The 25,373-nt window shown below is 40.3% G+C and overlaps 1 protein-coding gene across 1 annotated transcript in view; it reads left to right on the top strand.

Moving 5' to 3' along the window:
- Positions 1–25,373, top strand: part of SLC17A8 (solute carrier family 17 member 8) — a 49,536-nt gene that overhangs the window by 13,309 nt on the left and 10,854 nt on the right. The window contains exons 2-9 of the mRNA XM_047066853.1: positions 1,746–1,998; positions 10,898–11,016; positions 12,864–12,978; positions 15,045–15,132; positions 19,099–19,185; positions 19,782–19,921; positions 20,048–20,197; positions 21,165–21,297. Coding sequence (XP_046922809.1) covers positions 1,746–1,998; positions 10,898–11,016; positions 12,864–12,978; positions 15,045–15,132; positions 19,099–19,185; positions 19,782–19,921; positions 20,048–20,197; positions 21,165–21,297 — 1,085 coding nt within the window. The remainder of the gene's footprint in view (positions 1–1,745; positions 1,999–10,897; positions 11,017–12,863; positions 12,979–15,044; positions 15,133–19,098; positions 19,186–19,781; positions 19,922–20,047; positions 20,198–21,164; positions 21,298–25,373) is intronic.

The following is a 25,373-nucleotide window of genomic DNA, read 5'->3' on the forward strand; positions in this document are numbered from 1 at the left end:
GCTGGCTACATGATGACCAAAGATTGGGGACCATTGGAATGAGCTGATGACCTTAAGAAGAGCAATTTTCTTGGACAGGTTGGGGGATACCTGGTTGGAGTGTGTCCAAGACAGAATGGGAGGAGAGGAATTGAGGACAGTAACTTCCAATTTTTCTAAAAAAGGAAGATGAAAAATGGGAGGGAGAGGTAGCTGGAGGAGAAAGTGTTTTTATTTTAAATTTTAAGGTGGGAAAAATAAGAGCATGTTTGTAGACAATAAGAATGATCTAGTAGAGAGGAGAAAATAATTGATGAGATATTGGAGCGGGAATTTCTGGAACAATATCCTTGAGTAGATGAGAGGGTGTGAGATCTGGTTGGCCTTGGGTAGAAGCATGGATAATTACTGAAGAAAAGGTAGAATACATCAGTATAAGTGCAGTTAGGTAGATAGGTACACTGAGAGGTTGTTGAAGTTCTCTTCTGGTTTCTTCAGCGTGCACACATTTATTAAGCTACCACTCTGAGCTCAGTTAAAATTGAAAGTTCCTTCCCTTGTTTTATCATTGCTCTTCACTTTGATTTCAATAAAACCTGCATCTTCCAGTAATTATAGCTCCCTGTATATGTGTATTTCTTCCTCATCAGCTTAAGAGATGAAGGAGGGCAGAGAACATGTCACATTCTTCATTGTTCCCTAACAGTTGGCACAGTGCCTGACACACAGTACTCACTGAATAAATACTTGATGAATTGAATTGAATCTAGCTTACTTGTTTCTCTATACATATACTTTAGACCTGATTTTGCTTGAGAATTAAGAAGCTTCCAAGATCATATTCTCTACGGATTGGTGGGAAAATTATTCCGTGTTTCAATCTATTCTGTTAATCATTGTATTAGCTACTTATTACTGAATTTCATATTCATGGAAACTTACAAAGTTTGCTCATTTTTACAAAAACTTGAACATTAATTAGGCCTGGCAACATCCTCAAAAGGGTTACAATATATAAGAAGATACAAATAGCTCCTTTTATAATTGACATAGTGTTCAGTTTGCCAAATTACTTTTTATTTTTTTTGAGAAAAGGGTAAATTCACTATAACTGACATACCATAATCTGAACCTATAGAAGTCAATGAAAAATCCTACCATCTGGTTAAAAGGTGCCAAAGGAGCACCTCCTTAGAAGAACCACCTAGGAAGAAAGGATATACAACCAACTGGGCACATGTTGTGAGAGAAAATGTACCTCCCTACCTCTAGCTAAGAAAAGAATCTGCAGATGGGTTGATTTTCCACTGTGTATCTTTTTAGCAAACTTTAGGTGACACTAAATTGAAGGTCAAGTGTGATAGTTAGCTGGGTCATTCAATATAGTTGAAGTCTGTCAATACTCTTCCAGCAAGAAATTCAGTAAAGCATATTGTTGAGGACACAGACTTGGACTTGACTTGTATCCCACCTAGTATGACTTAGTTTCCTGATCTGTATAATGGCAAGATAACACTATCTACATCATGGAGTTGTTATGAGATTTAAATGATTTAATGCCCATAAAAGTGCAATACAATATCCAGAATATCAGTAATTTTAGCCATTATCATTTATTTTAATGACAATAACAACTTTTAGAAATTCAGGCCACATCCTACTTTGGGTTTCCCTTTTTCTTCTTTGGTATACTCTTTGTGACTAGTACACTTACTTTTTTCTCTAATCCTGGCCTTTCTTCTCTGACCATTTTTCTTCCACTGTAGAAAAATCGATGGGACCAATGATGAAGAAGATAACACTGAGCTGAATGAAGAAGGAAGGCCAGTGCAGACTTCCAGGCAGAGGCCCCCACTCTGCAACTGCCACTGCTGTGGCATCCCCAAGCGTTACATCATTGCCATTATGAGTGGGCTGGGATTCTGCATTTCCTTTGGGATTCGCTGCAATCTTGGAGTTGCCATTGTGGAAATGGTCAACAACAGCACTGTATATGTTGACGGAAAACCAGAAATTCAGGTCAGAATGTGGTGGGGGCTCTTTTGGCCATAGGTGTGCAAATGATTTGTTATAGGAAAGAAAGCATGCACCTCTTCCATTGATGTGACAAAAATGTAGAATGGCTAGAATGGCTACCACCTGCCAGTCACTGTGTAAGGTGAGGGGAATAGAATGGTGAACATCACAGGATGGGCCCTTGCCCTCATAGAGATGTGCAAGTAAGTAATTATAATTCATAGTTTGGGACGCCAGCGTGGCTCAGTTGATTAAGCTTCCAGCTCTTGGTTTCTGCTCAGGTCTTGATCTCACAGTTCATGAGTTTGATCCCTGCATCAGGCTCTATGCTGACAGTGTGGAGCCTGCTTGGGATTCTTTCTCTCACCCTCTCTCTGCCCCTACCATCCGGGCACTGTCTCTGTCTCTCTCAAAATAAATAAGTACACTTAAAAAAAATTCATAGCTGTTGGTGCTAAGCTAAAGGTGTTCAGAATGCTGGGTGTCATATAGGAGAACTCTACACCAGACTTTGATATTTTGAAAGAATTCCCAGAGGAAGTGATGGCTGGCTTCGAAAGATAAGGAGGAATTGACAAAGAGTGTTTGGTGGGGTGGGAAGAAGAGTGAAGAAAAAGGAACATATCATGTGTTAAAGACTGTCCGAGAGAAGAGGGAGGGAGGGAGGGAGAGAGAAGGAAAGAAACAGAGAGAGAGAGGGGATGGTGTTTGGGAACTGAGATAGAAATCTTCATCTTCATCTTCATCTTTTCTGTGCAAAGCCAGGGCCCCTTTGGCAACCTGTGGTAGATTTTTAAACACTTTGTCAAAACAATGTTTTAAATTCTTGCAATAAAATGCACGTGATTATAAAGGAAACTAGTTATAATAGGACACATGTCAAAGTATTTAAAAAATTTTTTTAATGTTTTTTTAAATTTATTTTTGAGACAGAGAGAGAGACAGAGCATGAGCAGGGGAGGGGCAGAGAGAGAGGGAGATACAGAATCTGAAGCAGGCTCCAGGCTCTGAGCTGTCAGCACAGAGCCTGACGTGGGGCTTAAACTCATGGACTATGAGATCATGGCCTGAGCCAAAGTTGGACGTTTAATTGACTGAGCCACCCAGGCACCCCTCAAAGTGTTTAAAAATAAAATTCATGATATAGAGACATATGGACTTCTTTATGAACACATCAGATGATAAAATCTAGTAATGGGTCTAACGATTGCTGTAGCTTTGAAGTTTGAAGTATAAACCATAGTTTAAGATAGTGGTGACAGTTGTGATGCAAACAGATTTATAATTTCCACTAGTGATAGAGTCACAGGTAGTGATAACTACTGTGGTTTGTTGCCTACATTCATGATCACAGAAAATGCTAAATTTCAGCTAGCAGTTAGTCAAAATAAAAATGATGATTTTTCCCATCCAAGTTCACAGATCAACAGGATTCCATCCTTGGACTCCAGGCTGAGGACCTCTGTTAATATAGTAGAGCATTAGAGTGAACATCAAGACAGGGAGACACCCAGGTAAATAAGGGTTAGGCCAGGTAAAGCCTGTTAAACCATGTAGGGAGTCGTAGGTGGGCTTTAGGCAGAAAGGTGGTATGATCAAATCCACTCTGGAATAATTGCTGTCCAGCCAGTGATCTCCCGGTGGACTGGGATAGAAGTGAGGGGAAGTAGGAGGCACAGTTCTAACCAAAGCTGTTGTAGTCATAAGCAAGCATACTCTGATGTGACTTAAAAGCATTGTTTTTATGAATCACTGGAAAGATACAATCTGGCTTTCTTCTTAAATAGTGGGCCTAGAGAAGTATGGAGGCTATGGGGAAAGAAAGGAAAATGTATGTGCAGTAGATACCCAATAAACACATACTTCATTGTATTGAACACACACACTGGAATAAGTCATGTGGAAATACATACAGATTGTAGAGAGGCATTAATAGTTGTCTGGTCCTTGCCCATATGTGGAGAAACATTTAGATCAGAGTTTCCCAAACTTGTGTTTGGCAAATCACTGTTCTGCTGGCTCTGCTGTGAAGAAGGTGTTATATGAAATGGGGGCCTTTACTGTGCTGTGTCCTGTGAGAACTCCAATTGTGGGGTGTGTGTGTGTGATGTGTGTGCATGGTATGCATTATTTCCCGGACTTTACTGTGGAGCACTTTCTTTCATGCCACATCTATTAGCATTACCTGGAACAGTTCCTGCCAAGCACTGATTTGGGAAAATTTGATTTTGATCCATTAAAAAGAAGTCTTTAGATGGCTCTGCAAGTTTGTGTGGTTTTTTGGTTTCGTTTTGTCTTGTTTTTGGCTAAGAGATTATTCTGCCAGATGAAAAGAGCACAATGGAGAGTCTTCTAGCCTCTTTTTGATACCATGGCTGAATTTGTTCTAAAAGGATATGCTAGTTGTTTATTTTTTGGTGGGGAGGGAGTGCAGTAGAAGTGTGATGGGGCAAGCCATGCATTTTTTTAAATAAAGGATGACATATATTAGTGAAGTTTCAGATGTGTATCACATGCATTCTCCCAGCCTTTTGTGAGCAAGGCCAGCTAATTAAAACTTGTCTGCCGAGGCCCAGATCAAATGAGATGCTGGTTTGCATTTGTTTGTTGCCTGGAAAGATAGGCCTAGGTCAACAGAATCTGCTTTGAGGCATATGGAAAAGACATTTTGATAAACCTAAGGAACAATGCTAGTGTGTGCTCTCTTGTGTCTATGGTTTTCCCTTTGAAGTCTTAGAGAAACTGACTGAGATCTAAAATATGCTTTGCATCATTTTTTTCTGGTCTCAAAAACAGGAGTTTGTAGCATTTTGGAAACTCTATGGCAAATCCAATTTATAGCAGGCCGTTTCCCTTTCACTCAAACAGAACAAAGCTTACATACCAGGTGAACATGTTCAACCTGATGACAAAGATTTCACTGTTTTAAGAAAGGCTCTAAATGGCTGGAATTTTTGTTTATTTGGTTTTTCATTTTATGGGAGGATAAAACTAGATATTTTTTACTAAAATATTTTTAAATACTCATTTTCAAAAGAGAGAGAGAAGTAAGCAGTATAGATATGTAGGTCTCGCAAATAAGTGTCATATATTCTACCAAAGGTACACAGCGTAGTTTTAGCTGATGTGTGAATATTCATTTTTAGTTTAATAATTATGAATTTTAAAACATGAAAATCACTTAAAATAGCGTCTGGCATATGGCAAGCAATAAATGACTGATGTTTGAGAAACTTTGCAATCATCTCTTTTTACCCTCAGGACAAGTCCAAACTCAGTCCCATGAAACATGAGTCCTGAAGAGTTAGGATAGGCTTAGGAATTGGCCAGACCTTGTTTCAAACTTGACTTCTGGGACCTTGAATGAATTGCCCTTATGTCCTGGTCAGGAATTGCTGGTTGCAAGGAGTAGAAATGCAGTGAAACCAGGTCAAGTTAAAAAGGGAATTATGGTAGGGCTGTAGGGGATCTCATGAAAGTGAAGAGCAGAAAGCAGGTCTGATGTATATATTTGTGCAGTCTGTGCCCTGGACACTGGGGTCTGTGCCCTGGACAGTGGGGTCTGTGCCCTGCAGTGGGACTGAAATCTAGTCTGTCTTCCTGAGGGGCAGAAAAGGAGTCTTTATCTAATTCTTTCCAAGGCATAAACAGAGGCCCTGCCAGGAAGACAGAGTGGAGCTGACCCTACTGGGAACTAGGAGATCCTTAGCTCAGGTCTCCAGCTTCCTTGTTCCAAATGGTCCCTAATCTGCTTCTCTCTGAGTATGCTCTACTGTCCCAGGCCTCTCCACGGACTGTCTTCTCTCCTTTTCCATGGCTTCTCACTGCACTCGAAAGCTGAAGTGCCTTGCCTGGGACCTGATGTACTTGGTTGGCCTTGACTCCAATGAGACTTGTTTTCAGTTCAAGTGTTCGATGTTTTCTAAGTACAATTTCTGGGTTCAGATTAGAGAGAGATGCAGAGAGACAGAGAGAGACAGACAGAGAGATCCTGATTGGCCACTCAGGAGTGGGGAGGCCCAGGGTGCTGAGATGGGGGGCAGGGGTGGGGAATGTTGTCTGAAGGAAATGTGAGCAAGGAGGCGGGAACCTGGCATTTCTAGCAACTCTTTGCTGACCCTCATTGTAAAATGGGAATAAAAGGCCTACTTTGCAGATCAAATGAGTTACTTGGTGCTGATATATCAAGTGCCTATATTAGTTTCTTAAGGCTGCTGTAACAAATTACCTCAGACATGGTGGCTTAAAACAACTGAAATTTATTCTCTCACAGTTGTGGAGACCAGAAATTTGAAATGAAGGTGTTGGGTTACCTGGGTGGCTCCTTTGGCCTAGTGACTCTTGAATTCAGCTCAGGTCATGATCCCAGGGTTGTGGGATGGAGCCCTGTGTCAGGCTCTGTGCTGACAGCATGGAGCCTGGCTTGAGATTCAGTCTCTCCCTCTGTCCTCCCCCTTCTCACACACGCGTGCCATCTCTCGCTCTCAAAAAAAAAAAAAAAAAAGAAATGAAGATGTCAGCAGGGCCACACTCATTCTGAAGGCTCTGCAGAAGAATCCTTCCTTGCTTCTGCCATCTTTGGGGGCTCCAAGTGTTCCTTGCCTTCCTTGGTTTCCTGTCACAAGTTGTTACGTATTTAACATACATACACATAACTCTAATCCTACCTCTGTTTTCATGTGAGCTTCTTGCTGTGTATCTTCTCCTCTTCTGTCTCAAATCTCTCTCTGCCTTTCTCTTATAAGAACATTTGTCATTGGATTTAGGGCCCAGCTGGATAATCCAGGATAACTCATCTCAAGATCTTTGATTTTATCACATCCACAAAACCCTTTTCCCAAATAAGGCAGCATTCATAGGTTCCAGAGATTTTGTGTGTAAATCTGGGGGTCATTCTTCACCTAACACAGTACCTGACAAGGTGGTTGGCTTATAGTAATGGTGCATACATGGGGCCATTATGATTCTAATGGGGTTCAAGAGATGATGAAATCAGTTCTCAGGAAGCCTACATGCTCTTTGTCATGTATCATCTCCTTTGGAGAATGGACCTAAGCACCATTCCCTCAGAGAAAAGTATGAGCAAAGGTCACTGTGAGTGATAATTAGCTTCTGGATGAAGCAGATCCCTCTGTCTTGGATCCTTGGTTCCTTGGGTTATTCCATGAATGAATGACAAAGAAGTCTAATCTCTACTTCTTAGTAAGAAAGTCAAGTCTCTACAAGTAGTGCAAAGAAACATTGTTTTTTGGGTCAAGAAGATAAGAGGTCCTGATCTTGACTCTCCTTATAACTAGTTGTATGACCCTGGGCAAGTAGCTTAATCTCTCTAAGCCTCAATTTCCTCATCTACAAAAGAAGAGCCAATAATTACCTCCAGGTGTAAGAATGAAGGGAGGAAATATATAGACAGTGCCTTAACGAAATCATGTCCCTCTTCTGCTCCTAGCTTCCAATGGTTTCCATTCCTTTTGCATAAAAACCAAGGTCCTTATGGTGATTTAAAGGGCCTTTCATCATTTGAACCTCTCTTACTTTAACTCCTACTCTCCTGTCCTTCATTCATTACCTTCCAGTTATCCTGACATCCTGCTATTCCTCTAACCTTAGGGCCTTTACACTTGCTATTTCTCTGCCTAGAAAGTTCTCTCAGATAATGAAGAGCATGATTTGCTCCTTTCTTTCTTTTATGGCTTTACTCAAAAGAAGCCTTCCCTGGCTCCTCTGTCTAAAATTGCATTCTACTGCACTCCTATCCAGCCCTCCCTGTTCCCTTCCCTGCTTTATTTTTCTCCTCATCCCTGATCACCATCTAACACAGTCTGTACTTGTTTACTATCTTCTGTCCTCACTGGCATCTTTGTGAACAGCAATCACTGTCTTCTCCAGTGCCTAGAACAATGTGTGGCACATAGTAGCATAAAATAAAAATTTACTGAGTTAATTTGAATTAATGATTGTTACTTTCATTTTATTCTTTTTTAATTTTCTTTAATGTTTTTTTTTTTGTTGTTGTTGTTGTTGTTTTGAGACAGAGAGACAGAGCATGAGCAGGGGAGGGGCAGAGAGAGAGGGAGACACAGAATCTGAAGCAGGTTCCAGGCTCTGAGCTGTCAGCACAGAGCCCGACACGGGGCTCCGAACTCACAGGCCGTGAGATCATGACCTGAGCTGAAGTTGGACGCTTAACTGACTGAGCCACCCAGGCACCCCTTTTTTATTCTTTTTTAAAAGTAATCTATACCTAAAGTGGGCTTGAACTTATGACCCCAAGTTGCATGCTCCACCAAATGAGTCAGCCAGACACCCCAGTTTCATTTTGCTCTTAAATTTCAACTTCTGAATTGGCAAAACGGGAAATACAGCATAGAGGACAGGCCAGTGTTACATGGACTGTGATCTCCTACGACACGAAGGCAATTCTTGTTTGAGTTAGTATTTACACTATCTAGCACCTGACCTGGCACACAGGAGGCACTAAGTGAATGTTGAATAAATGAGCAAATAAATACGTAACAACTTGTGACAGGAAAATAAACCGATGAAAATTTATAAGGCATACTATCTTGATAATTAAGAACCCTTCCTCCATGATAGGAACACCTTACATTTTGATATCAATGCTTTTTTTTTAAGAGTTTATTTTTAAGTAATCTCTGCACCCAGCCTGGAGCTTGAACTTACAACCCGAAGATCAAGAGTTACATGCTGTACAGACTCAGTCAGGTTCCCCAATGCTTTATGAAACCATTCATGTATTCACTCATTTGGCAAATATTTACTTGTACCTTCCAGGAATTTATTTTAGGTGCTAAGGCTATAAAGTCAAAAGGACATGGCTGCCACCTTAGAGTTGCTTGCCACCAGTGCGGGAAATGTATGTGTGAATGGCTAGTTTGAGAACAGCATGTTGCAGTGGCCATGTCTGTAAGAACAGAGGTCTGTGCAGGAAAAAGTGACCACTTCAAAAGGGAGTTGGGGAGTTTTTCAGAGGAAGGGACATTTTCTTTTTTTTTTTTTTTTTTTTTTTTTTTTTTTTTTTTGACCTCAGTAATTCTTATGTTTAATTGCCACAATTAGTAAGTTTACATTTAGGGAGAAAATTAAGTTTATGAAGAGAATTTTATTTTTTTTTTATTTTTTTTTATATGAAGTTTATTGACAAATTGGTTTCCATACAACACCCAGTGCTCATCCCAAAAGGTGCCCTCCTCAATACCCATCACCCACCCGCCCCTCCCTCCCACCCCCCATCAACCCTCAGTTTGTTCTCAGTTTTTAACAGTCTCTTATGCTTTGGCTCTCTCCCACTCTAACGTCCTTTTTTTTTTTTTTTTTTTCCTTCCCCTCCCCCATGGGTTCCTGTTAAGTTTCTCAGGATCCACATAAGAGTGAAACCATATGGTATCTGTCTTTCTCTGTGTGGCTTACTTCACTTAGCATCACACTCTCCAGTTCCATCCACGTTGCTACAAAAGGCCATATTTCATTTTTTCTCATTGCCACGTAGTATTCCATTGTGTATATAAACCACAATTTCTTTATCCATTCATCAGTTGATGGACATTTAGGCTCTTTCCATAATTTGGCTATTGTTGAGAGTGCTGCTATGAACATTGGGGTACAAGTGCCCCTAGGCATCAGTACTCCTGTATCCCTTGGGTAGATTCCTAGCAGTGCTATTGCTAGGTCATAGGGTAGGTCTATTTTTAATTTTCTGAGGAACCTCCACACTGCTTTCCAGAGCGGCTGCACCAATTTGCATTCCCACCAACAGTGCAAGAGGGTTCCCGTTTCTCCACATCCTCTCCAGCATCTATAGTCTCCTGATTTGTTCATTTTGGCCACTCTGACTGGCGTGAGGTGATACCTGAGTGTGGTTTTGATTTGTATTTCCCTGATAAGGAGCGACGCTGAACATCTTTTCATGTGCCTGTTGGCCATCTGGATGTCTTCTTTAGAGAAGTGTCTATTCATGTTTTCTGCCCATTTCTTCACTGGGTTATTTGTTTTTCGGGTGTGGAGTTTGGTGAGCTCTTTATAGATTTTAGATACTAGCCCTTTGTCCGATATGTCATTTGCAAATATCTTTTCCCATTCCGTTGGTTGCCTTTTAGTTTTGTTGGTTGTTTCCTTTGCTGTGCAGAAGCTTTTTATCTTCATAAGGTCCCAGTAATTCACTTTTGCTTTTAATTCCCTTGCCTTTGGGGATGTGTCGAGTAAGAGATTGCTACGGCTGAGGTCAGAGAGGTCTTTTCCTGCTTTCTCCTCTAAGGTTCTGATGGTTTCCTGTCTCACATTTAGGTCCTTTATCCATTTTGAGTTTATTTTTGTAAATGGTGTGAGAAAGTGGTCTAGTTTCAACCTTCTGCATGTTGCTGTCCAGTTCTCCCAGCACCATTTGTTAAAGAGGCTGTCTTTTTTCCATTGGATGTTCTCTCCTGCTTTGTCAAAGATGAGTTGGCCATATGTTTGTGGGTCTAGTTCTGGGGTTTCTATTCTATTCCATTGGTCTGTGTGTCTGTTTTTGTGCCAAGAAGGGACATTTTCAAGGAGTCTGAAAAGAATGAGTTACTTTGGGAAGAAAGTAAGGAAAGGGAGTCCAGTCCTGGAGACTCACATTTTCAATGGCCTAAAAGTTGTATCATTACTAAATACATATGGGTGTATTTAAGTTTGTACATAATCTTTCCTTGCCCTCACTAAAAGGGAAGCTCATTGAGAACAGGGAATTTTTTGCATCCATTGCTATATCCCAAGCATCTAAGAAGCCCTCCAAAAATATTTGTTGGATAAGGGAAGGAAAGAAGGGCCTTGTGGGGTTACTATGTAAGATCATCATTGAAAAACGATGGCCAAATTTTCTTTTACAAACGTAACTATATCTGATTTCTCATTTCAGACAGCACAGTTTAATTGGGATCCAGAGACAGTGGGCCTTATCCATGGATCTTTTTTCTGGGGTTATATTGTGACACAAATTCCAGGTGGTTTCATTTCAAATAAGTTTGCTGCTAACAGGTAAGACAAACTGACATAACATGAATGCAGTACAGATCATAACATGATTTTGTGTTTTTACAAAATCTGCACAGTTGGCTCTCAATTTAGAGTTGCAGAATGAGAGACAGGAGGCATTCCAATAGATGTGGTTCACAGATACTGATCCCATATGATTCTGTTCTTAAGAGTCTCCTTTTATTTACTTTCTTGTCTAATTTTAATTTATCTTTCAATTCCTTTAGTGATTATGTAGTAAAATTAGCAATTGAATCTGAGTCAGGAGACTCAGTTATTTAGTTCCTGGGCCCTAAATAACTCACTTGGTAACCTCTACTGAGTCACTTTTCTTCCTTCTCTGGGTCTTTGTTTCCTCATCTGTGATATAAAGCATGGTTTAGATTGTGTTTGAGTTCTCTCTGACAAGTGACATTCTGTGATCCTATATACTATGTTAATATAGTCCTGTACCATAAAGGTTTTGTCATGTGGGTAGTAGGGGCTTGCCTCTAGATTGCAAGATGTCTTCAGTGCCCTTGAGATTCTGTAATAGCTGTTTGAGCAATTAAATGTGTCCAAGATGTAATGAGCTGCCTCAAGGAGCAGTTGAGTTCTCTGTCAGTAGAGGTATTCAAGCAGAAGAAGATGGCCACTTGGAGGAGATGTAGGGTATATATGTAGCAGAAAAGGAGTGTACTAAATGTTTCCAGCTTCTTTCCAATTGTATGTCCTGTGTGATTTGTACATATATGGAATTCATGAATTGTACATTTTCTAAAGTTGTGTTTCTCAAACTCTAAAACACAACTCATTAGATGATAATGAAAGCAACATAGTGATTTACCAATGAGCATTTTCTAAGAAAAGAGAGAAAAATAGAAGAGAAGATAATCAAATAAAATAAAACAGAATAGAAAATATCTTAGTTCACTGCACACAAAGTAGTGGTTGAGAAACTTGTTTTAGTTACATTTGTGTATATGATTATGTATTGGATTGCAATATAAAATATATTTTATTTTGTAGGTCAAGGTCAAAAAAATTTGAAAGTCACTACCATAATATCTAAATATGTACAAGCATGACTGTATTTACCTATGTTCTTGTCAATTTGTGTCCTTCATTCATTGTCACTTATCTATTCTTTTCAAAAAGTGATAGAATATCGGCTCATACGGTCTTCGAGTTTACTGCTTACACTTCTGCCATAAAAAGAAATCACACATAATATTTCCCAGCATGTTAAAAGTGCTGAGGCATCATTAATATGTGAGAAAGGAAGAAAATGCTGCCTGCTGTCTTTTCCCAGAACATTCTGGTCCAGGCAGGGCAGAGAAGGCAAATGACACTGGGCAGCGAGTTGGGCGCTAAGACGGAGTTACACAGCCTCTTTGGTGCTTGGCTAATCTTATGACACAGCATGCTTTTAGGTAGGGTGGCCTTGTAGTAAAGTCAGAGCAGAATTGCGAAGCAGGAGACGCAATCCAAATGTGCAGATGTCATGTGGTAATAGAGTGAGTCAGTTGGGTAGAACCAAGCAGAATGGTGTATCTCCAGCAAGCTCACCTCCTGTTGTTCAGTCTCCAGCTTCAGGACCTCATTCAGGAAGGGCATCCCTATACTGCCAAAAACCTGTCTGTAATTGGTCCAGGGATGAGCTCAGGTATCAAAGTAAAGAAAGGAAAGGAAAGGAAAGCAGCCTAAGAGTCCAGCTTGGGATATACCAGATCCTAACATAACATCTATTTCTCTTTCTATTAATTTCCATGGTGATTTTCCATGAATGGTGAGGTTCATTACTGATGTGTGACTAAAGTACCACATCGATGAGTGGGCCTGCCCACTAATACAGTGTTTTGGTCCCTCAGGGTCTTTGGAGCTGCCATCTTCTTAACATCAACCTTGAACATGTTCATCCCTTCTGCAGCCAGAGTGCATTACGGCTGTGTCATGGGTGTCAGAATTTTGCAAGGTCTAGTGGAGGTAGGAGTTTCTTTCCTTAATGGTTTTTGATATTGATAGATAAAGTATGGTCCTTTAGAAAATTCAGCTTCTGAAGAAAACCTGCTTTGCTTAGTTTTCCAATCTTCCACATTGTCCTGCTATTTTCACTCTCTGTTTGTGACTACAGTTATGAGTACTTTAATTAAAATGCCTTGCGTGATTACAAATTTGTACACAATAAATAACCATTTCATAGAGTGCAGAATTTCAGATGAACCAGGAATGATCTTAGAGATAATCTAATCCAACCTCTTTCCTTTAATAAATGATAGGACCACAGCCCAAATCCTTTAGTTCACATCGCAGGGTCCCTTTCCGCTAAAGCAATTTAAATGGATTTATTAATAAATATGTAAATTTGTAAATATGTAAATATGTAAATTTCCAGGGTGTAGTGTTACACAGAGATTTAACTCAGAGAAAGAGGTAGCATGGTAGAGAGCCAGAAGGTAAATATTTTGGACTTTGCCGTATGTTCCGTGGGGCAACTACTCAACTCTGCCATTGTAGAACAAAAGCAGCCAGAGACAATATGTAAGCAAATGGGCATGGCCAAGCTTTAATAAAACTTTTTGGACACTGAAATTTGAATTTCATATGATTTTTACATGCCATGAAATATTATTCTCCTTTCAATTTGTTTTTACTCGCTTGAAAACCATGAATGCTGAGTAATGTATAGAACTGTTGAATCACTATATTGTACAACTGAAACTAACATAATACTGTATGTTACTGATCCTGGAATTAAAAAGAAAGTTTTTAAAAGAAAATTTTTAAATGTTTATTTATTTGTAAGAGAGAGGAAGAGAGAGAGCGTGGGGGGCGAGGGGCAGAGAGAGAGGGAGGGAGAGAATCCCAAGCAGGCTGTGCACTCTCAGCGCAGAGCCCAACTGAGGGTGGGGGGGGGAGGCTCAAACCCATGAACCATGAGATCATCACCTGAGCTGAAGTCATGAGTCAGATGCTTAATCAAGTGAGCCACCCAGGCACCTCTAAAAAAAAAATTAATGAAAAAATAAAAAATAAGAAAATAAAAATGTGAGTTGAGAAAAAAAATGTGAAAACCAGTCCTTCCTCATGAATAGTACAAAAACGGATGGTGTGCTAAATCAGGTCATAGTTTCTCAAGCCCTGATGTAGAGCAGTGTTTCCCAAGCTCAGTCATTCACCTCTAGCCTTTGTCACTTTTGTCATATCCATATACAATTTGTACTATTTTTTACCTACAGTGTTTCCCTAGATCAATTCATTAAAAAAAAACCCACACCCCAAAAGAACCTCATCATAAGCAACAATATCTTTGAAATCATGGATTTGATGTGCCAGTTACATTTTTTTCTAAAACCTGTTAGAATATACATGCACCAATTATGATAAAAAACGTAGGTCGTGGGGCGTCTGGGTGGCTCCATTGGTTAAGCATCTGGCTCTTGATTTCAGCTCAGGTCATGATCCCACAGTTAGTGGGTTTGAACCCTGCATTGGGGCTCCGCACTGACAATGTGGATTGGGATTCTCTCACCCTCTCTCTCTGCCCTTCCCTTGCTTGTGCTCTCTCTCTCTCTCTCTCAAAATAAATAAATAAACTTAAAAAAAATGTAGGTTGTTGTAGCAACTCAAATTTAACTCTAGTGCCACTAGAGGGACATATACTGCATTTTAGAAAATAATGATGGGTGGAAAGAATATGCTATTAACAGCCATGAAGACTAGAGTGTAGTCACTGAATGCTTCTTAACCTCAGGTTCTGTATCTTGAAATAAGGGGATGGATCAATTGATTGCAGAAGTCCCTTTCTATACTGATATTCTATAATAATATGAAATATAAAGACCTCTTCCCCATTCCCCACCATTCTTACATTTGAACTGATATTCAAATTTCAGCATCTGTGCTGTGAGTTAAAATAGCTGACACAGGCTACTTGGTATTTATGAATTGGGCTTTTATGTTGTAGCCTGTCTTAAAGAAGCAGGATCTATATTTTAAACAAACAGAAACTGGAGTCAAATAAAATAGTCTGTTTTCAACTGTTTTGCCAGGGTGTGACTTACCCAGCCTGCCACGGGATGTGGAGTAAGTGGGCACCACCTTTGGAGAGAAGCCGACTGGCCACAACCTCTTTTTGTGGTAAGTGTATTAGAATAGCAAGTTTTACTTAGGAATGCTTTGGCTTCAAGTAAAGATCCTACTAGGTACAGTCTATTTTTTTCACATAATAGAAGCCCCAGAGTGACGCAGTTGGCCCTAATTGCATCAAATGCTTTATCATCTACAGAGGCAGCTAGGAAAAGCTAACTTTTCCAGCACCTTTAGTAGAGAAAGGTAAAAAAGAAGGATGTGGTTGTTGAATTAGCCAACAAATGATATTTGCCAAGATCAAAAGCAGAAGAGAGAGAATCATCAAACCTTTTGCTCCTCTTCTTTTTACAGATGGAGAAACTGAAATGAAAGTTTATAGTTTAGTTTCATTGAACAGAAATTAAGATCCAAGTTTACACGGGGTATGGAAGGGGAGCTAGACTACCTGATTCTTCTTCTTTTTTTTTTTTTAACGTTTATTTATTTAGTTTTGATGGGGGGAGGGTCAGAGAGAGATTGAGGCAGAGGCTCTGAAACAGACTCTGCACTGACAGCAGAGAGCCCAATGTGGGACTGGAGCTGAAATCAGGAGTTGGACGGTTAACTGACTGAGCTACCCAGGCACCCCTGTACCACCTGGTTCTTAATTCAGAACATTCCTCACTGCATTACTATGTACACATTGTCACAGAGGTCTTTTAATTAATTTTTGCCATTACATTCCAGATGAAAATGGAGGCCATCCATCTTACCTGAAAGTATGTTAGTGGTCCTTAAGTAGTGATGTGACTTTAATTCCTGGGTCACCAAACCTCACCTTGCTAAGGTTGTCTCACTCCAGGTCATGTTTTGGGGACTGGCCCTCTAAGAATTTCTGAAATAATCGGTGTTTGAAGGGTCTACCTTCAATAATTGAACAAGGACAGTGCATGCTGACACCATCAACACAGTTGTAAAATATATTTTCATATATATATATATGTGTATATATATATATATATATATATATATATATATATATATATATATTTATGTGGGAAGAGGCCCAGGAAGACAAAAGTGCTTTAGGCCATGAAAGTTACAATGGGGACTCGGCAAAATTAGGATCAGAATTTAGTTCTGTCTAGTTTTTCAAGCTAGTGTGCCTTTCCTAAGAGAAACTAACTTGTATTCCTTAGCTAAAGGGAGAAATAAAGTTTCCTCTTAATTTCTGTGAATCTTTTAATTTATTTCTCCCTTGCTCTCTCTCTTTACTTCCTTAAATAATAATAATAATAATGATAATAATAATACTATAGAATCTTTGGGACTTTGTGTGAATATTCACCAGTGTACCTATTTTATGCCTAGTTTGGAACTACATGCAAAGTCGAGATGTCTTTGTATTTTTAGCCTCTCTTGTCCTTAGAAACCATTTTTCTCCTCTCACTTGTAGTTCAGGATCATCTCCCCTTCCACTACTGACCTTGTGCCAGCTCTAGAAGAATATAAGATTTTGACCTTGTGAACTGTCAGATCCTTGACTTTATTTTCTTTGGATGGTTTATTTATAAGGCTTTTCATTTTGATTTGCCTGCAAAGCAAGAATGACTAGCTGCCACTCTCCATTCTTAGTGTCTTTATAACCCTCAAAGCGCTGATTTGAGAAATGGTTTGACTCTCAAGGAAAGTTACCTGATCAAAGTCATAGGCTTTATTACTTTTCCTGGCTAAGGTGTAGCCTTGGTTTGAAAGAACAGCCAAAGAGAAATGTCATTAGAAGGAAACCCAGATTTGGGGTTAATCGGTTCTTACACAAAAAATATTGGAGTTGACAGGGACTTTAGGAAATATCGAGTCAAGTAAGTTCTCCCAGCTAGTGAGGACAGAACTGGGGACTCTCCTACCCCTAATGGCTACTCCACTTTCTCCCACCATTCCACAAGCATTGGAGGGCTCCTCTGTCCTCCGCTGCCAGCCCACAGAAGGATCAAGGTACAGTCAGCTCCCCTAGGGCAGTTTGGGTGATGCACCCCGTGGGGGTATGCTCAGAGGCTGTGGGCATGACCGGAGATGACACTCAGCCATGTCCAGAAGGATGAGGGAGAGTTTGTCTACTAGACAGGGAAGGACAGTTTCAAGTGTAAAATGTCCTCCATGGAAGAATGCTTCCTAGTATGAGGAAATAATGGGCATATTTAAGTGGAGGAGGCAGGACTGAATTATTAAATAGTTAAGGATAAAGACTCTGGATTCCTATCACTCACACCTGTGTGACCTCAGACAATTTACCTCCCCTCACCCAGCCTTGGTTTCTCCCATAAATGGAGATGATATTGGTACCAATGCCAAGAGGTTGAAAAAAGGGTTAAATACAATCTTGGGTCTAGAATCTTCAACCTAGTAGAGGGCACACACAAAGCATCCAATGCACCTTAGCTGGTGGTGGTTATTCCCTGACCTTCCCTATCCCTAGCATTTCCCTACCCCTCACTTCCAGGAAATTTGGCCCAGGAAAGACCACCTTCTCCACACCCACAGCAGAGTTAGGCCTGCAGCTCTTTCTAAACAATTGCCTTGGAATGCTTGTCTTCCTCGTTTGAGGAAGTCTGAGGTTGAAAAAAAATGCATTGTCATTCTGTACATTACAGTAGCATAATAGTTGGCGTTTGTGCAGCTCTAATTACAGCTTACAAAACATCTTCACAGACATAGTTTATTTGATTCTCAAAATGACTATGTGAGATGGAGATTTCATTCCTATCTTCTATCTGAGGAAAATGATTCCCACAGATTGAGAAACTCCTTCAGGTGTCATGATGCTCAGATTTGAGATTCCAGGTTGGGCCTTTCCTGGCCAGTCAGTCCCAGCTTGGACAGATGGAATTTAATCTCTTTCTCTGGGAGGATCCCCAAACTCCCATTTCCTGAAGGTCTTCCTTAGCACTGAAGTCTGAGATATAGAATATCTTGTTGCTACTCACTTTTTCAGAGCAAGAATTTTTTCATTCACAGCCCAGAGGGAATTTCAGGTAGTAATTTTTTTGTTTTTTTGATTCAGTTAATATTGATTAGGAGTTTTCAGGGCTCATGTTTCTACAGCAGATATCACGGAGCTGTAGGGCATAGTGGACACCAGACCTCTAGCCTTCGTTATCTTGTCTAGACAAGATAAACATCCACATATAGGTATTTACAAGGTTAAGTATTTACAAAGAAATAAACTTAAACATATGCCCATTCTGGAGGTAGGTGGAGAGAGCAGCCATCCTGTTCCTACTGCCATCCTGGAACAGAACTGTTTCCTGATTAAAAAAAAAAAAATCAAGACTCTAAAAACCCTGATTTCTTAATAGTTTGAAGTCCCTCATTTAAAGACCTAGGTGATAATTCTTCCGAACTGTGAACTCTGAAAGGAAGATCTATTTGTGCCTTTGCTTGCTGTCTTCAGTACATAATATTGTACCCGGTGGCTGGGTGGCTGGGTGGCTGGGTGGCTCTCCCAGGGGCCTGGGTGGCTCTGTTGGTTGAGTGTCTGATTTCAAGCTCAGGTCGTTATCTAACGATTCATGGGTTCGAGCCCCACGTCGGACTTGGGCTCCCAGCTGTCAGTGTGGAGCCGGCTTCGGATCCTCTGTCCCTCTCTCTCTCTCTGCCCCTCCCCTGGTCACACTCTCTTTCTCTCTCTCAAAAATAAAATAAACATTAAAAAAAAATATTGTACCTGGTTGAATTTTTCAAATTTCTCTGAGAGTTTTCTCACCACTTTGTTCTATTTTTTCATGTAATTCCAAATTGCTGTGCCCAAGCAATCTTTGTCTCATTCCTCCATGGTACCTGGATGTAGTTAAAGGGCACCTGGTGACCTTTCTCTGCTGGAAGCCCTGTGGTAAGGCACCCTGGGAGTTTGTCCTTCTGCACAGGCGCATTGTGACTCTAGCTCCGTTCGATTCATCATCTCAGCAGGAACTTGAGATGACCTGAGGCGGCATGAGTGACTGTTGCTAAGTTTCCATCCATGTTTCCTTGTTCTAGGTTCCTATGCGGGGGCAGTGATTGCCATGCCTCTGGCTGGGGTGTTGGTACAGTACATTGGATGGGCCTCTGTCTTTTATATTTATGGTGAGTAATTGGACTTTATGAGTTCCCATGGTTGACTCATAGAGATGGAATTTTATTGTATATTGGGATTGGCTAAGAATTTACTGTATGAATGGAGTGCCTGTGTAGCTCAGTTGGTTAAGTGCCTGACTTTTGATCTCAGCTCAGGTCATGCATGATCTTTCCATTAGTGAGACTGAGCCCTGCGTCAGGCTCTGTGCTGACAGCATGGAGCCTACCTGGCAATCTCTTTCTCTCTCTCTGCCTCTCCCATGCTTGCTCTGTCTCTCTCTCTCTCTCTCTCTCTCAAAATAAATAAACATTAAAAAAAGAATTTACTATATGAAAATAGAGATTATTAAAACAAGTTTATCATGTAAGTGGAATACTTGTCTGTTTATGATTCATTTAATGCTTGTATTAAAGTTACTTTCTTAATGGGAACAATATTGCCTTTCTTTAAATAGAAGCTAACAACAACAACAACAACAGGAAAAGCAAAGAAATACTTCTTTCTAGATGAACTTCATGCTATATGGCAATATTTTGAGATTTGGGAAATTTAGAGACAAAAGACCAGGAAACCATATCATTAAGCCTTTTGTTTTTTACTGCAGGTATGTTTGGGATTATTTGGTACACATTTTGGCTGCTGCAGGCCTATGAATGTCCCGCTGCTCACCCAACAATATCCAGTGAGGAGAGGACCTACATAGAGACAAGTATAGGAGAAGGAGCCAACGTGGTTAGTCTCAGTGTAAGTAGAGATGGACAGATGAAGACTTGCCTCTTTTCTACTTTTCTTAGTGATTGTGTTGTCCTCTCAAGAAAAAAAATATGTCAATATAGTCACTAAAAATCTCCTGGTATTTTTACTCTCTAGAAATTTAACACACCATGGAAAAAATTTTTCACATCGTTGCCAGTTTATGCAATCATTGTGGCAAATTTTTGCAGAAGCTGGACCTTTTATTTGCTGTTAATAAGTCAGCCTGCTTATTTTGAAGAGGTCTTTGGATTTGCAATAAGTAAGGTAAACACATAGATGCTTCTAATGTTCTTTAACCTTAAATTTCTTGCTTCTACTGAGAAAATCTTTGCATGATAAAATAATTAAATTGCTGATCAAAATTCATAACAGTTCTGTGACACCTAATACCCTAGAGGTCAGACAAGTTGTACATTCTGGGCACAGTATACATAGCTATTTAATTTCTTCTTTGTAAGGATCAAAGCTGTTTTAAGCTGCTTTTAAAGATTTATGTTCTGTTCTATCTCAAAGGTTTTTTTGAAGCTAAACTCATGAACTGCATATTAGGTAAGAATAAAAAGATTTGAAGGCAAGAAGGTTTTTTTTCCCCTTATAATGTACTTGGTGAGTAGCAGTAAGAGACTTAAAGCTTGTTTTGCAGACCACCGTACTCTCCATAATGGTAGTTATAGTAATAACAACCATTGGCTTGTATGGTTTAGAAAAAACCTCCTTCAATGTCTCCAGCCACTGTGATTAGATTGTCTGCGTTTCAGGGAGGAAAGGTATAGATGGTGAAATATAGCCATCATCATGAAAGAATTAACCACCTTCCTACAGGAAAAGAACAGCGGCCTGTAGAGGTAGATGTTTTCATAGCCCCAGGTACTGTCTGGGGTGACCATGGAGGAGCTATATATATATATATATATATATATATATATCCATGAAGCCATCCATGAATGCTCACTTTGTGCCAAGTGTTTTCTATGTGCTGGGCCCTTTGGCAGGTGCTGGGCCTCTGTGATGAATACAAGTCAGGTCTGTCCTCAAGGAGCTTCCAGTCTGGTGGGAGAGACAGGTCTATACTTAAAATCATTCACTCATTCATTATTTATTATAAAATTCAGGCCTATCTGGGTCTCATATAATTAGATGATTAAACTTGGTGGGGAGTGGGCAAGGAATTGGGGAAGTGCATCTGTCTGAAGCAGCTAAAAATAGCTCATTGTTTTTTATTTCTCTCCAGGTGGGTCTCTTGTCAGCAGTCCCACACATGGTTATGACCATCATTGTGCCGATTGGAGGACAATTGGCTGATTATTTAAGAAGCAGAAAAATTTTGACCACAACTGCTGTCAGAAAAATCATGAACTGTGGAGGTACTGTGGATTTCATAGGTGGCTTAAGTAGCCTTTACAGAATGAGATGAACTGCAGAGCATATTTTGGGGGTTCTGTGTAATCATTAGAAAGGATCTTAAAGGCCTCTGAATCCATCCCCCAGCACACCCCTGCTAACTGGTCATCCAGCTTGTGCAGCCTGAAATAGGACAACTTAGTTGATAGATCAGTGCTCACCTCCAACTGCAGAAATGCTTCTTTCGTTTACTCTTAAGCCGAAGCAAACTGATTTCCTGCGACATATCTTTATTGTTTATCCTTCCCATATATTCTCCCATACACATAATCCTTTGCTTTTGTAGTTTATTCCCTTATCCCTTTCTGTATATACAGGTTTTGGTAAGAAATACAAGAAAAGTATTTCCTCTGAATAGTCTTCTTTCTTAACATATGCATGTGCACACACACACACACACACACACACACACAAAGTCTTTTCTGTTTTATTTAGTTTCTGCTTTATGTTTCGATTTTGCAAAGACAAATTAGAAGCTGGGTGATTTTCCTAAAGAGGGAGGTAAAGATAATCATGAACCCCTACAATGTTTATGACTGCTCACCTTTTTTAAACCTTCCACTTTTTTAAAAATCTTTTTTGTGTGTGTGTGTGTTTAAATTAGCATTTATTGGATGCTTTCTGTGTCAGACACTAAGCTATGTCCTCACTGTGGTTTACAGTGAAGAAACTGGGGTAAAATAAAGTGACTTGCTCACATGGCAGATCCTGTGCAAGATCTCTGTCTGAGCTCATTGTCCCGGTCACTGAAGCTACTCCTCCAGGGCATTGGGGTCAGGATGGGCAAGCAGGAGGTGGAGAACAGTGCCATCTATGGGTGAAAGGTCACAGCTGCAATATTAAGTTGGAAAGGAGGGAAGGGGTGGACGGTCACTCTAGATTAGATGGGTCAGGACCACTTAAAAGTGAAGATTATATGAAGGCTACACAAGAGCAGACATAATCTGATCCAACAGCATTTCAGGTATAAAGTCTGACCAGGGAGCTTGGGAATAGCCTATTGGCATCAGTTCTCCCAGCAGTTTGACTGCTGGTCCCAGGCAGAGATGTTTGGCCCTGCCATTGATGTGAACTTCTCTGTAGGAGACTGAAGTTTGGCAGGTGTGGATCTGCTCTCTGGAAGGTGAGAGGTGAAGCTCTGAGGCACTGCATTCAAGGTAGCTGAGGTAAACAGTATAATGGTCCCCCAAAGATGTCCATGTTCTAATTCCCAAAATTTGTGCTTATGTTTCCCTATATAATAAAATGAACTTTGCAGATATGATCAAGTTAAGGACCTTGAGGTGGGGAGATGATCTTGGATTATCTGGGTGGACCCAATGCAATCACAGAGTTCCTTATAAGAGGAGGCAGGAGGGACAGAGTCAGAGAAGGAGATATGATGGTAGAGGCAAATATCAGAGTGGTGCAGCCACAAGCCAAGGAGTGCAGGTGGGCTCTAGAGGCTGGGAAAAGCAAGAATGGAGTTTCCCTTAAAGCCTCCAGAAGGAACACAGTTCTGTAAACATCCTAATTTTAGGTCTCCAGGACCCATTTCAGTCTTCTGACCTCCAGCACTATACAGTAATAAGTTTGTATGGTTTTAAGCCAGTAAATTTGTGATAATTTGTTACAGCAGCAATCAGAAACTCATACAGGAGCCACTCCTCTGATTACCACATTGTGCTCCAGCTGAATAGCCCTCCACAGTAGGCCCTGGATATCCCTTTCCACCTCTGACTTTGCCTACTCCCTTGCTCTTGACTGTGAGTTATGCTCACCTTCTCTTCTCACCCTAGTCCTATCCACACATCCTTCCACATGAGTTCATCCTCCTTCTTGTGAAGTCTACATCAGCCTCCAGTGACTGCTCCTGCCCATGCATGCACTTGATTGGTACCTTATTATACCTCTTGCAGGAAAGCATTTTAGGCAGCAGTAATAGCATGTGCAATGGCCCTGAGGCAGGCATTAATGTGGCATGTTAGAGAGCAGAGGGAAATTCAAAATGGCTGGAGCCTAAGGAGTGAGGTGGAGAGTGACAGGAGATGGGACCAGAATGCTTGATGAGGGCCAGATCTTGGGAGGCTTTGTAGACACGTGCAGAGCTTGCGTTTTATTTGAAATGCCCTGGGAAGCAAGTAGAGGGTTTAAAACAGGGAAAGTGACATGATTTGACTTATATTTTCAAATCTGAATAGAATGTAGAACACAAGAGTGGGGGCGCCTGGGTGGCGCAGTCGGTTAAGCGTCCGACTTCAGCCAGGTCACGATCTCGCGGTCCGTGAGTTCGAGCCCCGCGTCGGGCTCTGGGCTGATGGCTCAGAGCCTGGAGCCTGTTTCCGATTCTGTGTCTCCCTCTCTCTCTGCCCCTCCCCCGTTCATGCTCTGTCTCTCTCTGTCCCAAAAATAAATAAATGTTGAAAAAAAAAATTAAAAAAAAAAAAAAAAAAAAAAAGAACACAAGAGTAAAAGAAGGGAGAGCAGTTAGGAGGCTATTTTGGTTACTCTTTCAAGAGAAGATGGTAACTTGAACTAAAGTGGTGTCAATGGAGGTGGAGAAAATTGGGTGGATTTTAAATTCTCTGAGCCCAACTTTCTTCTTTAAAATCTGAATAATCATATTTTCTTTCAATGATTATTACAAATGTTAAATGAGACAATGTACAAATTCACCTAGCATGGGTCCAACCTATAGAAGGTTTTTGGTAGATAATGCATTTTTCCTTTCCTGTGTTTAAGACACTAACAAAATAGAAGTTTTTCTAAGGAGGCATTCAATAAGTATTTGCTATTCAAGTGTATTTCCCACGGCCAAAAATATGCAACCTCTTAACCTGGAATTTGAAAGAAAATTCTGGATTTCAATTCCACTTGTACAAACTTTTCTAAAGCCAGATGTCTTGGAGACTCTGAACATACTTTATAGGAATGTCTTGTTTGTGTTTAATTTTGCCCCAATCACTTCACCCGTTGATCCTCCACAATCGATAGTGTTGGCATTGGGAGGAGGGGTGGTGAGAATTCTCAAAGATTTTAAAGTGTTAACAAAGTGACTGTTGAAAGCAGATCTCTTCCCCTCACCCCACCAAAACTAGAACATAAACATAGAAACTCCCTAGCCTCTCTCCCATCTTAAAGAACAAAACAAAATCCCCAAAACCTCTTTGCATATCTTGTCATGTCACTTTATATTTTGAAATAGCAGGACCAGTGAGTTCTACATAGAATGTTTTAAAAAATAGTTGTCTTATTTTGCTTATATACGAAGATGCTAGACTAGAAATAAATACATGAAGAGAGAGTTTTGTGCCATCATTGAACCAGCCAGATTGATTTGGACATAATGAAGCACTTGCATGATCTTATAGGTAATTTTAGTTGGTTTCATATTCTCTAAGAAGAAATATAGAGGACATTTCTCATCTGAGAAGGATCGCACATTTGCTAGAGTCTGTCACTTTCTTCTCTTTCCATAGGCAAGGGATGTTTGCTGCTAGAATCATTTAAAACAAACAGATCACCTAAGACATGAAGGTCTGTTCTAGTTCATTCTCAGTCAGGGCACATTTCCAAGATCCTCGAAAACAGATGTCAAATCCTTGTACTTCCCTCTATGGTACTTGTTAAGTGTGACTGAGGTAAAAAATTCTAGTCTGGCTCCATCAGTTGCCTGTGTGAACTTTAGATTGTTTTAATATGAAGTGAACATTTTTCTCAGACCTTTAAATCCTAGTTCTATTTTTCTGGTCAGCTCTGAATAGGTTCACTTTCAAGGTCTTTTGATCACCTCTGACGTTCAAATTTTATCCTTAAGCTCCTGGAACATAGTCGTCCTATCTCTAGCATTTTTCACTATAGACAGAAACTATTTAAGCTCTTAAATGTTTTCCCACCCCACCCCCCCACCCCCCCGCCCTGTCCTTTGGAAATCTACTAACTATTTGGCAAAGATCATTTTTTCCCCCTTATAGGTGAACCAGTGTGTCATTTGTAAGTTTTATTTTTCACAAAATGTCTCCATTCTAATTCTTTGGGGGAATTAATTTTTCCTTACAAC

Source organism: Lynx rufus, unplaced genomic scaffold (assembly GCF_022079265.1).
Source record: "Lynx rufus isolate CCGP_SWC_20201006 ecotype Redwood Valley unplaced genomic scaffold, mLynRuf1.p SCAF_7, whole genome shotgun sequence".
NCBI lineage: Eukaryota > Metazoa > Chordata > Mammalia > Carnivora > Felidae > Lynx > Lynx rufus.